We start from the raw sequence: 15580 nt of genomic DNA on the forward strand, positions 1-15580 counted from the left end.
GCTGATTGTAGCTTCTGTAATAGCCCAGCTTTAATTTGGCAAAATGCAACCGTTTTTCCTCCCTCATTCTTTATTCAATCATTTATATATATTTAAAAATTAATTAATTAATTAATTAATCACTGTCTCATCAGCATTGTAGTCCAAAATCCACACAGAATCTGCACACCACTGGTATGCCATAGATGTAACATACTGCTGTTAGTTATCAAAGGTTTTCATAATTAAAATGTTTAACAAGGTTATTGAGAAATCTCTAATGCTAACAACTGAAGTAACAGATCATTTCTGGCTCATAATCCATGTAATCAGATATGTACCTTTTAAATGTTGCAGGTAAATGAAGCGAAAAGCAGACAACCAGTGGTGCATCAAAAGTGTAAATATTCATGATTACCCTGGCTATCCAGCTGAGCCTCGCCCTCCACCCGCTCCTCCTCTCAGGATGACTGGGAGACAACAATCCCAGCTGGAGACACATGCCGTCCATCCCACATATACAAAGCCAAAGCTGTGTCGTCTCTCTCTGCAGCGTCTGACAGTTCTGATTTGCTATAGTAGACAACAGGCAAAGTACTCAAATCTTTCCCCATAGATGTCAAATCTGTCCATCTCCTCTACGTGTTCCTCCACAATTCTTTCTCCCATGGTTTAGCTGCTTCTCACAGTTTGACCTGGTAGTTTCTTCATCACATCTCCGTAAACCTGAATGGCTTACCTGGACCGGACTCTCTCCTGCTATCTCTACTAGTCCCTCCCTCCTTGTCTCCCTTCCTATGGCGGTTATTTTTATGCCTTTGTCCTCAGGAAGCAAGTACAGATCAAGTTCTGGGCCCATCAGCATTTCCAGGGGCCGACAGCAGCAGAATGGGAAGGCGAACGATGAAATCCAATCGCCCAGCTGGACACCCTCGTGATAACAGGACCCTGACTGATAAAGGCTTTAGAAGGGCATTAACATTGTTGAGATGCTGATGAATCATGTTTAGAACCACTGATCACTAGACGGTTTTCATCTGGATATTTTTCTTATGAACACTATCCAAACTGTGCTGATAACCCTGACTGACAAACAGCCCAGCAGTATCAGGCATCATAGTCCAGTAACAGATACCAATAAGATGAGATAAGAGGGCAAAGGTTATATGGAGCTGCATAGCCATGCAGACTTTAATCATTTCTAACAGCAGGTTACATTTATGATTCAGTAATCTCTATTTACAAATTCTACACAAAAAATACACAAAGCCCAATTTCAAAAATGTTGGAACAATGTGTGAAATGGAAATAAAAACAGGATACAGTAATTTGCAAATCTATCCAACATATATTCAACTACATCCAGTACAAAGACAATCTAATTAATGTCCAAACTGATAAATTAAGCATTATGAATTTTATCCCTGCAGCGAGTCCCAAAAAGGTTGGGACAGGAGCATGTTTACCACTGTGCCGTATCACCTTTTCTTCCAGGAACACTCTGTTATCGTCTGAGGACTGAAAACCCAGACTGCTGAGGTACTGAAAGTGGAAATAATAGTTTCCTCTAACAGTGTTGGGAGCATACCAAAGCAATCTGACCTTTTCTGACCAAAGTCAAAATGGCCCTTTTTTGGGACACTATAACTGTAACTTTATAGGACCAACTTGTGTTCATTTCTTGCACTGACAATATTGCAATCTCAAATAGGCTAATTGTTATTACTCAAGACATGTTGTCATTGAGTGTATTTATCCGAGATGGAAGTAGAATTAAATACTGGTCTGTAAATACACTCAAGTAGACGTTAACAGTGATTTAAGGTTTACCGTCTTTCCTTAATGTGCAATAACAACAAGAGAACATAAACCTCTAACCAGGGTACTTATTATGTGCCTTACAGCGCTTTCAGAAAGCATTCAGACCACCTTCATTTTTCATTTTCCTGTTTTTTGACCTCAGATCTAAGCGTTATATCTGGAGGAAACCAGTCATCACTCATCACCTGCCCAATACCACAAAGTGTTGTGGTAGCAGCATCATGTTGTGGGGGAGTTTTTGCAGCAGGGACTAAAAGACTGGTCAGAGTTGAGGGAAAGTTGAATGGAACAAAGTACAGAGAAATCCTCAATGAAAACCTGTTCCACAGCACCCAGGACTTCAGACTCGGAGGGAAATTCACCTTCCAACATGACAAAGGCCCTAAGCACACAGCCACACAGGAGTGGCTTAAAGACAACTCTGTGAATGTCGTAGAGTGGCCCAGCCAGAGCCTTGACTTGAACCCTATGGAACATAAGAGAGAGACCTGAATATCGCTGTCCACCAACAATCCCTATCCACCCTGACTGAGCTTGAGAGGATCTGTAAATAATAATGGCAAAAAATTCCCTGATCCAGATGTCCATCCATCCATTTTCTATACCACTTATCCTGTAGGGGGTCATGGGGAGGCTAGAGCCTATCCCAGATGGCATTGGGTGAAAGGCGGGGTACACCCTGGACTGGTCGGCAGTAAATCACAGGGCTGACATAGAGAGACAGACAACATTCAGACCTAAGGCCAATTTAGAGTCGCCATTTAACCTAACGAGCATGTGTTAAAGGTGGTAGGAAGCTGGAGTACTTGAAGAGAACCCATTCATGCATGGGGAGAACATGCAAACTCCACACAGAAAGGCCCTGACCAGGAAGTGAACCAGGGACCTTCTTGCTGAGAGGCAACAGCGCTAAACTCCATGCCGTCGTGCAGCCCGCCAATCCAGATGTGCAAAGCTTAAAGGGTCCTAATACCTACATTATGTCAATGTGAAATTTAAGTTTTTTACTTCTCATTTCAAAAATTCTGCTCACATTGTCACTATTGGGTAGATGAGATAAAAAATGAATTCAAACAACTGTGGCATCAGGCTGCAACATAACAAAATTTTAAAAAAGTGAAGGGGGTCCGATTACTTTCTGAATGCACTGTAACCTTCAGCAGAGTGCAACAGTGGTTTAGGGATAAAATTTGGAATAACCCTCTTGCAATATGAAACTGACCGTCATGTGTTGCCAAAGCCAAACTACTGTCCAGTTTATGTTGTTAGCAGAAAGCTCAGACCTCCTTGTTTCAGGTTATAGTGACGAAGTTTTAACTTAGCACTTGATGCTTTTTGCAATTTAATGATGCACAAACACTTCCCCAAAAATATATTTAAGTAAAAGCAGAATTCATGATTTTAAAAAGCACTCTAAAAAAATAATAAGTTTACAAAAAGCTACTCAACCACAGTAATTTGAGTAAATGTATTTAGTTACATTCCACCTCTGTCATTAATTGCTTTGGTTTTTTTTTCTGTCAATGCACCAGTAATCAGAAAGTCCATTAACCATAACACTGTGTCACAGAATTTCATACAGAGTTAAAAGCCATTAAAGGTCAATGAAAGCTCAACTGATGGCAACCTTTATGTATGATGACAAGTGAGAACTCATTTACACCTGGGTGGTATTTCTGTGGCAATTTTCTCATATTTTCAAACACAAACAAAAATTAAATGTCAATTTTGATATTCACACCTACATGACCAGTTGTTTAGAGGTGAGAAAGGATTAAAGTTTTCAACTAACATTGGTTTTACAACTACTTCAGTCTCATTTTGTGAGAACTAAGTGTGATCACTAGAAATGCGACAAGGCTTACATTTAAACAGTGATGGTGTCTTTGCTAACATGAAGCCAGTTCTATTATAACTTAATTGAATCTCTTTTGGGGTCAGTTTGGTTTGTACCTCTGTTTTAGGGTCAGATTAGTATATTTAGAATGAACATTTTTTGAATAAGATACCTACTGTATGCCCTACAGAAAGGATCACCACTCAGTGAATAAATCCCTAACCCTTACTACTGGCCTCCACAAGACAGCTATGCAGACCAATGGGTGGCAAAAAGGCAGCACTTTGAAAAGGTTGTCAAATGGGAACCCTCCTTCACCTATGTCCTATTCAGTTAGTCCCACTACAACTCCAGAGAGCTGAACAGTGATCTTCAGCATCCCAGAGCCAGCCACCTCAATGCTGGCTCTGTCTAATGCACAAGGAGATCATGCAAACATGCAAAAAGGACTCAGTATTATTTGATATGCACTGATATCATGTCTCAATTCAAAATTGTGGTATAATGATAACTGTAATTAGGGTTTAAGCACTTTCAATCCACGCTTGAGGCTAGATGTTCCACTCCTCTATTGGCTTAAAACTGTAAAAGTTTTGGTAATCTCTTCCTCTCTCTCCTTTAAAAAAAAAACAGCAGGGTTAAGTTGTTTTATGCCTGTTTTCTTTTGCCTCTGGGCAATGCTATTTATATCCAATCAAATCTTTGGCATGTCTCCAGAAGGTAAAGTTTTTCCCCACAGCCTTTTAAAAAAAAAACACTGGGTGTCATAACCTCACACTGTCACTTTGATACAGTATAACTGTAACAATTACCTGGCTTCTCCACTCATGAGTATTCATTTTATGACTGCGTGCATCAAACGGTGGCGTCTAAACTGTGACCATTTGAGACAAAAACAAAAACTAGGATCCACTGAATGGTACTGCAGGGCCCTCAGCCAACACAACCACCTTTCTGTCACTGACGCCGAAGCTTTTTCATGCCGCTAAGCTCTGTGTTCATTATTTCAGAATATCTGATGCTGTATCATAGGAGTAAAGGGGATAAGCTCTCAACAGAATCCTCCTCAGAGCTCTGCTTCTCTGAGAGCACGCTCAGAAAGTAAAGCTCTTTTCTGGTAAATCCCATTGTATAACCGTTTTCACTGAAAAGTCCATTTTTTGTATGAGGTGTAGGTGCAGTGAAGCCACTTCTGAAGTAGCTTTTAGACAGACAAGTTAAAGCTACGGAGTAGATAATGAGACTCACAGGAGGAGAGCCCTTCTTGATGGTTACGCTGGGTGTGGTTGCCCTCAGTGCTCCAGTGATGCCATGGTAGTACCTGAAGCAGACCTGGGTCTCAGCTGAGGACACAAAATGTAGAGAAAATAAACAGGAATTAGTTACCTTTCACTAGTAAGAAGATTACCGGTTGAATGTTTAACCTGTTCTTTGAAAATGTGTCTAAACACAAGCACAACAAGGCAACACGATAAATAACAGCATTTTTTCTTTCTTTCAGGATGAGTCTAAAGCTACAAATGCCTCTAGCCTTTTGAGAGCAACCAGAAAAAGCATAAGTGACATGAACTTAACCAAGGAAAAAAAGGAGCTTGCTATGGATTGAAAAGGAAATAAGAGAACAGTAAAAGGTAACTGTGAGCTGTCTGTAAGTTGCATGGGGATGCTGCAGCTTGAAGTGTGCTGAAAGGGACAACAAAGCTGCAGTTAATGCAATAAAAAAAAGTAATGCATGAAATATGGACTGTTACCACATAACGATTCATGCATTAATGTAACGTGACATGGTCTCATGGATATATTTCACGTTCATCTGGGAAACCTCCAATGCAAAGTGTTTGGGAAGGTGATTGGACGAACGTTCTGTCTGTCACATTCATGACGGACCAATCAGAGTGACTAGACAAATGAGGAAGTAGACATCTGCAGCTCCAATACTAACCTGAGCTGAACACGCTAGCGTTAATGCAGGTTATGAAAAGCGGAGCCTGTTGGTGGTAGAATTCATTGCAGAAGTCTATAGGGAGAAGTGCAAAAATATCTCATTTGCCAAGAGAAAATTTCTGTGTGGCTCTATGCTCTTGCTTTATAAAGAAATGTGGTTGAGAAATGAATAAAGGTCACATATGCAAAATACACTTTTTCAGGCTCGTCTAACAAAAATATGTGCCCTTGGCCAGTCCACAATTCCTCCAAGAATCAGAAAATCCTCTCCCTCTCTCCTGAAAGTTTGACAGTTTACCTTTGTTGTTGGTTTTATTTTCTGTTTCCCTGTATCTTTATTGTTATAACTGGGCATATGATTAGGATGTATTATTCCTGCATGAGGTTGATTCATTAGAGATTCTCTTTTATAAAGTTTGTCAGACAATTCATGTCTGTGTCAGCTGCAACTGTCTCCAGCAATGTTGTAAAACGTTGAAGAAGCATATTGACTCTTTGGTCAGGAGAGGGCTTTAGAATGACTAAGTTTTTAACTTTTCTTTTTAGCTGACATATTTAAGAACACAAGCTCTACATTGTCATTTTGGATTATTTAAAAAATACTTCCCCCACCTTAAATGCTTCAAAGATAAACAAATATGATGCAGTTAATTACCTCACTAATTGTTGAAGTTATTACAGATAACTGAGATGTTGCTCTGATCCCCTCTTGGACTCAGCAGCCTTATGAAAACAGGAGAAGTAGAGCACAAAAGAAAAGGGCTTGGGTAACGTAGTGAGATTAAGGTCACACTAAAGCTCCACATTTTCCAGCTTGTTTGGCCTGACACACTCAGATAATTTGACAAGCAGAGGGGGAGACACATAACATTATGTGCCAATGACTGAATGTCCCTGAGTGTGTCTGTAGTTGCAGTGATGTCTCAAAGGGAGAGGCCTTAATGGTTTAATGACACTGACATTATAAAAACAACTTAAGTGTTTAGTTTAGGTCCCAAAAGGCACAACGGGAAACAAGTATTTGGAAAACCTCATCAGAAAACTGTGAGAGTAGTCACACATACAGAGATCCTATTACTGTTCATGCTGGTGACAAAATGAAGTCCACTAAATAAACCACAGTGAGAACAGTTGGTGTGAAGCACAACTATGAATATAATCAGCTTATTTTTATTTTAAAGATTATTTTGATGGTGTTTTTACAGCTGAAGACACAGGAACTACAGGGAGAGAAAGTGTGGGTACACATGCAGCAAACAGCCACAGGATTAGGTTTCAGACTTGTGATCACTGTGTCAAGGACTGCAACCATTGCATCCTCACCTGCTTTACTGAATACGCTAAACAAACAAACAATAATCAGCTTCTAACCACTTCAAGTAATATTGAAAAAATGATTGTAACACCTACAGAACAAACTGAACTGCTTCCAGATTACGTTCTGTGTGACTAAAAGCTGCTGAATTATGTATGTTTTCTTAAACAAGCTGTAGAGAGGTGGTCAAGGAGGATGGTGAGTCTGAAAATACAAGACTTGGACACTGAAGAAGAGGAAAATGAGGTGAAAAAAGTGACATAAATTCAAACAATGCTAAAATGTGCTGTAATGTGGCAGCGGTATCGGTGAGTTTACGCAGCTACAGAGTAGCTTCTTTGACCTTGTTTAATGTCATGAACTTAAACCAAGTAAGTCATGAGTTCAAGCACACCTTCAAAAAGTCATTTAAGCTCTTATTATAAGAATGCTGCAGCACTGGGCCAAAGACAGAGTCTAATGCAGCCCGCAGCCTGCATATTGAAGCTCTGCCCACGCCGATAGAGATGTTGTACAAGGTGAGTATACTCGCTGTTTGTTGCTGTTATTACAGACAACCTTGAAAAGGTAAGAAAACATTTTCCTGTTTACTGTGGTGCTGTACTGTTGTCTGTCACATGCACTTCAACTCAATGCATGCATTTAAGTCTGTGATGATGGTGTTGTAAAAATCCATTCTGTGGCACAAATTTGACCAGTGCTGGTGTTCATACTAGTTTCCTGCCAACCACTAAGAAGTACTAGGGTTTTTCCTGCATATAAAATTAAGTGGCGGCCACCACCAGCTCAGAGGAACGCTGCACTCGGTGTGTGTCAGCTAAAGACACACAAAATAGAGGAGACTTTTAGCTTTAAGGATAAACACAGGGCTTTATCATCTCTGCATTTCTCCCTCCACTTAATGCTGTAGAATAGGCGTATGACAACGCGCTGTCTTTATATATGCATGCGCTTCCGCTGTTTCTGTCTGTCACGTGTGCGTGGGCTGGTTAGCGTGCATTTATCCATCGGTAATGTCCTTTAATTTAAATGATTAAGCCACAGTGTGTCATTACTAAGACTGAGCGTCAATCAGACGTATCACTGAACAGCAAATACGGATCAGTATTGACAATTAGCAGATTTAAAACATGATCAAAACTCGTTGCGCGCATGAACCCATCTAATTAAGCAGAAAGAAGGAGAGAGGAGGTCAGGTAAACGATGTGAAGCAACAGCTGAACCGACCAGTCACTGATTGTATGTTTTTGTTAGATATTTTATATTTCCTCCAGGCAGATGCTGCAGTAAACTTCTCAGTTCCACTAATTTTATTTATCAAAAATATAAGCAGAGAGAAATAAACAAAATGTTGATCCTTCTGAACGTAACCCAGAAATCACATTACATATTACTTACATTATTCATATATTATTATAGATAATTTGTTATTATAGATAGTTAATAAATAATATAATAACAAACTTAAACACAATACCAGCATTTTTAAGGGAATAAGGATAAAATGAAATAAAGGATGTGACAGACAACTTTCTGGCGGAAATTAGTTTCAGTTAAAGTCAGACAAGAATATGTAGGTCACATGACCTCTTTAAGTGGACAATGAGTCAGTTATTATGGACATAAAATTAAACATTCATTGAAAAAAGACCAAAAAAGCTTTTTGATGTTAATAACAGCTTTTCAGGCACAACACTTGTATCATTAAAACCTTTATCAGGTCAGACCAGGAAATCATTCAAAGTAAAAGCACAAACTTATGAAAAGAAAAACATTTCAGTAGATTTAGCCTCTTATATCCACTCTCAAAGTTTACTTAATTAATGTAATTAGCTTTAAAACGTACAAAACTTTCTCCCAGGGGGGCATGCACCCAGACCCCCATAGAAAGGTTGGGGTACAGATAATCAGAATGGTACCACTGCTACCTCAGTATGAGCCAGGAAAAACCCTGAGTACTGATCTGCATTAATATATATGTTGAAATAGTTCAAACAAAAAATAATTGTTTTGACTAACAATAATGACTAGACTTTGTAATGTGACTTTTTGTTGAATGAAACTGGACCAAAACGTTTTTGAGCTTTTCTCGACTAAAATTAGACTAAAACATTTAAGTTTTAAAATGACTAAATTGAGACTAAAACAAACAATAAAACATAGTAATAATAATAATAATAATAATAATAATAATAATAATAATAATAATCTTAAGACTTAGACAAAATTCAATAAAACATCCAAGATGAACACTGCAGACTGCAGTTATCTTTGTTCATATCACTGGAGCCAGTTGGTAAATTAATCTCTTACTGAAGCCAGCCAGGAGAAAAGCAAAGGCATCTTTTCCAGCAAGAGAAGCGTTCAGCATAGGTTTTAGCTCTTCTTTTAATACAAGAAATGTGTAACCTGACATGCCAGATGGATGTGTTTCACACATCCATTTGGGAAAGCTTTAATAGGAAACGTTTGAGAAAAGGCAGAGGCTTTGAAAAAATACTTGGAGTGTGACTGGATGAACGTTCTGTCTGTCACATCTCTACGGGCCAATAAGAGCAACAAAACATGTGACATAGCCGCTATCGAGCTGCGCATGCGCAACTACGGGGAATAATGTAAAATATGGCGACTATAGACATGTCAGTACTCAACTTTTGTCGTTTTTGAAAAGAAAACAACTCACTGCTGTTCTTTGTTCTTCTTTTAATGAAGAAATGTCGTGAAGTTCTGATAAAACTGGCGCTTTAGCAGCATCCACGCTAATCTCCTCCTCCATAACTGCACTGGCCTCTTGCTGCTGCATGTTTACGTCACGACTCTGCTGTGCCTGAAAGTACTGCCCCTCGTTGCTGATTGGTCCTGTCACTTTCTAACCGGGCCCAAACGGTTCAGATGGGAGCATTGCAAGATGGATTCGCCAGTGAAAAACAAGGAAATGGGCATATTCATCTGCTTTGCGAAGTTAAGAATTGTCGCCATTCTGGTCAAACTGCTGCTATAGCTACATCCACACCAATCCCTTCTCAAGTCACCATTGTTTCAGGCTTGCAGTACAACTAAACAACACACAGATGGCTAAAGCCTCTTTCTCCTCAAATGCTGTTCATTGGTCTGGTCATTCTCTTACCGGGAAAAAGCATTTCAGTTGAGGTTCTTCTAGATAAATCTACTCAAAAAAAGACATCAAATCTGGCCAATCCATCTGCTTTGCAAGGCTAGACATTTCCGCAAAGTTTGAAGCATTTTTGCGATACTGCATTCATAAGAATGTCTAAGACATGTATTTACATACATTCAGACAGACAACCCTAAAACATAATGCTTTGGACACTGGCTAAAAAACATGCGGCATAAAATAACCACATACTGTAAGTGTTCAAACATACTCAGTTCACACACACAAAGGCTTTTTAATGCTAAGAAGAATATTTTTTACAGGAAGCTTGCACACTGGTAAGAGCTAAAGATAACTGCTGCAGTCCTAGAAAACCTGAAGTCTGAAAAAAGAACCCCTACACCTGTGTTACCAACTGAAAACACCTGGGTGGCTTCAAACTCAGAATGTATTCTGTTTGTATCAACAGTCTCTCACCCATAAACACAATTCCCCATGTCCCTAAACACAGTGATGGTGACCCATTTGTGACTGTTTCCCTGCACCCAGTCTCTTCCTCTCCCTCCCTCTAATGATGTACTTCTGTAAACAACCTCTTCACTTTTAGACACTGCTACTTCTCATGCTGATACTGCTACAGGGCTTAAAAGCTCAAACCACTTTGTTCTTGAAGAGAGAGAGTGTCAAAGCAGCACAGTGAAGATTATGAGCTGTCAGTCAAACTCTGATACTGGTGTGACAAACAACAGGCTATGTTAACACTGCTATGACACATTAAGGTAAAAAAATAGTGCTGTCAGTCTGTAAAAAAAAAAAAACAATCAAATTAATCAACAGGAGGACTGCATTGCATTACTTAATTCTAACAGTTAGGAAGCAACTGGAAAGATTTTTGATCCGGGTCACTGGATGACACAATTGAAACTATCAAATGGGACAATACCCACTCTTGCTGAGCTGTTCTTGTTTTGTGAAAGGAAAACCCCCAAAAATTGGGAGACAATTTTCGCTACTTACGGTCATTGAAGTTGGAGCTGGAGTCAATTTTCCAAACAATCTGTCCCTTATGAGATCCGTTGATGCCTCGATTCTTGTAGTCCAGAAAGTTCTCAGACAAAGCCTCATCTGGGAAAAGAGATAAAGCTGGTGAAATTACACTGCCTCTCCAACCCTGACACATTATTATAATGAACAAGTCTTATTTTCCCTTCCCATGAGAAATGGCATCAGCTTAACTGCAACTGATTCTCCATGTAAAAAGGGCTGATGCCGATAATGTGTGCCATATCAAACTATTAAAACACAAATAGCCTGAATTTACAAAACTGCTTTCTTGAAGTAGTAGGATCATAACAATTACCTCATGGTAATTTTTCATCCTTTAAACCCATCTAAAACGTACATCTCACTTATCTTACTTACCAACTTGATACATGCCGATCCAGTCTCCAGCATCCACCTCCTCCTTGATGTCCCATGTAATCACCAGGTCCTCTGATTGGCCGATGGTGTAGTGCGAGGAGTTGATGGTGAGTGTGGAGCGAGCATCAGGAGAGACCAGATCAGTGTCGCTTGTGGACCGTGACAGCCCAAGCATGAAGGCCTCCTGGTTCAGGCCATTGACAGCAAAGCTCTCTGGGCCGTAGCTGTGACGGGTCGCATCCTTACAGCGCTGGCGGTTCTGGCTGCTGCGGGTTGGGGAAGCCATGGCCGCCAGGCCCAGGAACCGATTCTGGTACAAGTTCTACAAAGAAAGACACAGCATAAAGTTTTTAGCTACGGGAACGGTAAAAGGATGTTTTATACTATGCACAAAAATTAGAGGGGTGAGCGACTGATTTGTATTTCTGATCCACTTCCTCTTTTTAATAAGTTGAGCCTTTTTTCAGTTGTGAACAGTGTTGGGTGAAACACGCTGGAAAGTAATCTATCAGAGAACTTACGTTTCATTTTTGGTGAGCAACATAAAGGATCTGTATGGAATTCAAGTAATCTGTTAGGTCATTACTATTTCATAAAACAATATTTCTTAACAAACTGTATTTTTTGTCACTGCAAAAAATAAATACATACCATTTCTGAAGGGTTTGCACAGTTTCTGTTTCTCTCTTACTTGTCAACTGTGTCAGTGTGAATGCATAACTACATAACTCAATTACCATTATCTTAAAGAGGACACGTTTACTTTGTAAAAGTTTTTTCATTAAGTTGTTTTTTTTAGGACAGGGACAAGAGCATTATCATCCTGAAACTCTAGTTCAAAGCTTCTGTTGTATTGTTTTCATTAAAATGGCTGTGTCCGATGTTGTATGCCTCTTCCTAGTTTATTATTGGCCTTTGCTCAAAAAATCGATATGACAACTTATCGTTAAGTGCACCTTCTCAATAAGTCTATCAATACAGATGTAACAGAATTGGTATGGCTGAAAACGCTGTGACAGCAGTTTTAAGATACCAATTCTCTTTGGTGCAATGAACAAAAGAGCCAGCAGATGACAGCAACCATAATGCTGCATGATGCAACTCATGCCCCACTCCCCTTCTCACACCAAAAAAGTTGGTACTCACTCTGGTAGCATGGATCATAGTGTCAGGCTCAAACAGGCCAAAAGCAAAGATACTGGATTATTTTGGGTTTCTTCAAAAATCTGAGAGTCAGGAGTTGGACATGAGTCATGCAAGCTGTAAAATATTGTTATAAATAAGCTTAAGTCTGTTCACAATAAGGTGTAGCAAATGTCACCAAAGTGAAGCAAAACGTCACTTCTAGCAAGTATGTATCAGCCCTAACAGTCGAACATAGAAAAAAATTTTTTTACAGAATGTACTCATGTTTCTCATGTACTAAAGATACTTTCTGCATTATTATACAAAGTAATGAATGTTTATTTTTCCTCTGTTTCTCTTATACTTGTTTTTATACTTAACTATTGATGCTCATTTGTCAAAAAAGTCTGGATTATTAAAATGCTGTAAGGAATTCTAGCAAAAAGGATCGGTGAATAGATCATGGTGAGGGCCATGTTTGTGAGGTAATACTAAGAAAGTTCAAATGACACACAGTATCTTGCCCAGATAGAAAAACTTTGTATATGTAGAGTATATCTCAGGTGGTTCAAAGTGACTACATTTTTGTTTTCTGTTGGTAGTTCATAAAAAAGTGCAAAGCATAAGAAGCTTTGACTGAGAGACTGAGGCTTTAAAAGGTTAATTTCCCTCCAACCAAAGGTGAAATTTAAGCTAAAAGCTCAGCAGCATGTGTTTAGTAACACAAGCTTCTCAGCCATAAAGAAGCAAAGAGCCAGTAGTGAGGATCTAAATGACTTAACAGCTAACTCACTGGCTGCAACCAGCAGCTGAAAAGCATGCTGCAGAACTACTTCTAAGACATCACATGCCCAGCAGGGATAGATGGGTTGCACTGTTTGTTCTCATACTCCCAAACATACACTCAAATCATGTTAGATTATCATGAGAACTTTCTAAAGCTCCTCTGCATTACTCTGCAGAAAATACACCAACATAAAGTTTAACTGACAAATGGCCTCATTTTCAGCATTAAACTTAAACAGTTGTTTTAGCTTAATAACTTTTACAAAAGTTTATGTAAAAACTTTTTGCACAGAAATGACTATTTTTATCAGAAAAAACTACTCCTCCAATTATACACTGTATCTTTTAGTTGAGGTCCAACATTAGGTTTAATATTTCCAACAGCTTTCAACACCAGAGAAATAATTATTATTAATATTTATGTTTTTTTTCTTATCAGCAGCTGCCACGTAGTGACTACTGTTGAAGAGAAAACACTGGATGTTAAAGAAAAGCTGGAGGACTCTGTTTAATTAAAAAACCTCCATGAGGTGTATTTACTACTACAAGGGAGAAAAGTGGTTAAAAGTGGTCTTCCGGTTAATATTAAAGCAATCCTCACAGTATTAACAACAGGGGTCACTTTTAACAGTTTTTCTCCCTTATTACGTGGCATTCATGAATGAAATAAAAAACTACTGTTAAGTAAATAGACTTTGGAGTGGGCAGTGTTTTTATTGAACAGGGCTAGAGGAAACAACAGGAGGTGGGCAGTGCATCTTTTGTTACTGTTCTGATTGACTTTGGGCCTGAATTGACATACTGTGCATTTAAAATCAAAAGTGAAATAATTTTTTCAGGCACTCATGCTGACAAAAGCTGCTAGGATTTTAAGCATTGCAAGTAAAAGGTATAAGTAAAAGGCTAGATATTAGAGCTTTTTAGTTTAGATGCTGGTATCACAGATAGCATCTTGCCACCTAATGGAAACGGTGACACATACTAATAATAAACCATCAAGATGAATCAGACCAACAAGATTAATCTCATTAAAGGCATGTAAATATGATCCAATTTGTTTTTTTGTTTTTTTTTAAGCGCAATTAATCACATGCTTTATTTTTTCTGTAATCATACTCTGGTTAAGCCACATCAGTGTCTTACTGTAGCCACAGTGATGATGTGATATACTTAATGTCTTATTTCACCTAAAAAAAAAGAAACTACAGGCAGCTCAGTGGATCAAATAGGGATTGCCTGAGGAATCAGAACTAAGTTTGATCTGAAAATTGATTGCAAATCAAATTGGGCCCCTGTAAGTCAGAAATGTAAGAAACTGAAACATTAACATCTCTACTTTATACATTGGAGAATTTTAATTGATGACCACTGGTCATGAATGTCTCAAATAGCATAAGTACTTAGGCCAAATTAACATATAATTCATTTATTCATCAAACTATAATCACTCCGTCCTACATAAAATATACTGCAGACATTGTAAAGTAAAGGACGCTGTGAATAGATCTGAGCTTTTGAACCTTTTAGCACCTACACACAGTGTATCTGGGGCTTCACCTACTAAGAGTTCAGTGTCTGCTAAGCACAAGTGCTGTGATTTCTGCATTATATAGCATCATTACCAGCAAACCGAATATCAGTGAGTTTTCCATCCTGTGATCTGAGATCAGATCAGAGGATGCTCCAGTTAAAAAGGAGCTCCAGGGCACGACTCAGCCAGCTTTGATGGATTGGTCTAAGTGCTAAAGCACTTGTGTGATGAAAAAAAATGCATCACATGCATCAGTATCTTCCAGACAGTGCAGTTTTTCAGTGCTTGCTTGTGTCACCAAGTGATATGAATATTAGTGGAAACTATTCAGCCTGAGTTTTACCAAACTATTAGTCTTAATTTTTAGGGGAAACATTCTTTGCTAAAAACAGGATAAAATAGAGGCAGGTTATATTTTTCTATGTGATCACATTTAAAGATTAAAAACTGAATGATAGAACAGATATAGAGTACAACAGTTGCCTCACATCTCATATTCCTGCAGACAGACTGGCTTGTATTGGACAGGCGAGTGGAGATGGTTATGGGTGACTGTGATGGTGGGCAAGGGGGGCACTGACCTTGATACTACAGAGCGGCATCAGCATAATGACCAGTCAACCCAAAGCAGACCAAAACCTGAGGGAAGTGGGAGGAAAAGGGTGGCATGTTACAAACCATTGATTAAAATAAAAGCAGAATGTA

At 38.9% G+C, this 15580-nt stretch overlaps 1 protein-coding gene across 1 annotated transcript in view; it reads right to left on the bottom strand.

The window, feature by feature from the left end:
• The window catches only part of LOC121527323 (E3 ubiquitin-protein ligase HECW1), an 86423-nt gene that overhangs the window by 56231 nt on the left and 14612 nt on the right, over nucleotides 1-15580 (bottom strand). Inside the window, exons 2-5 of the mRNA XM_041814245.1 lie at nucleotides 15457-15514; nucleotides 11434-11755; nucleotides 11029-11136; nucleotides 4886-4980 (exon numbers count right to left, since the gene is read on the bottom strand). Of these exons, the coding sequence (XP_041670179.1) occupies nucleotides 4886-4980; nucleotides 11029-11136; nucleotides 11434-11755; nucleotides 15457-15483 (552 nt within the window). The 5' untranslated portion in view covers nucleotides 15484-15514. The remainder of the gene's footprint in view (nucleotides 1-4885; nucleotides 4981-11028; nucleotides 11137-11433; nucleotides 11756-15456; nucleotides 15515-15580) is intronic.

This window comes from Cheilinus undulatus, linkage group 19, assembly GCF_018320785.1.
Source record: "Cheilinus undulatus linkage group 19, ASM1832078v1, whole genome shotgun sequence".
Taxonomy (NCBI): Eukaryota; Metazoa; Chordata; class Actinopteri; order Labriformes; family Labridae; genus Cheilinus; species Cheilinus undulatus.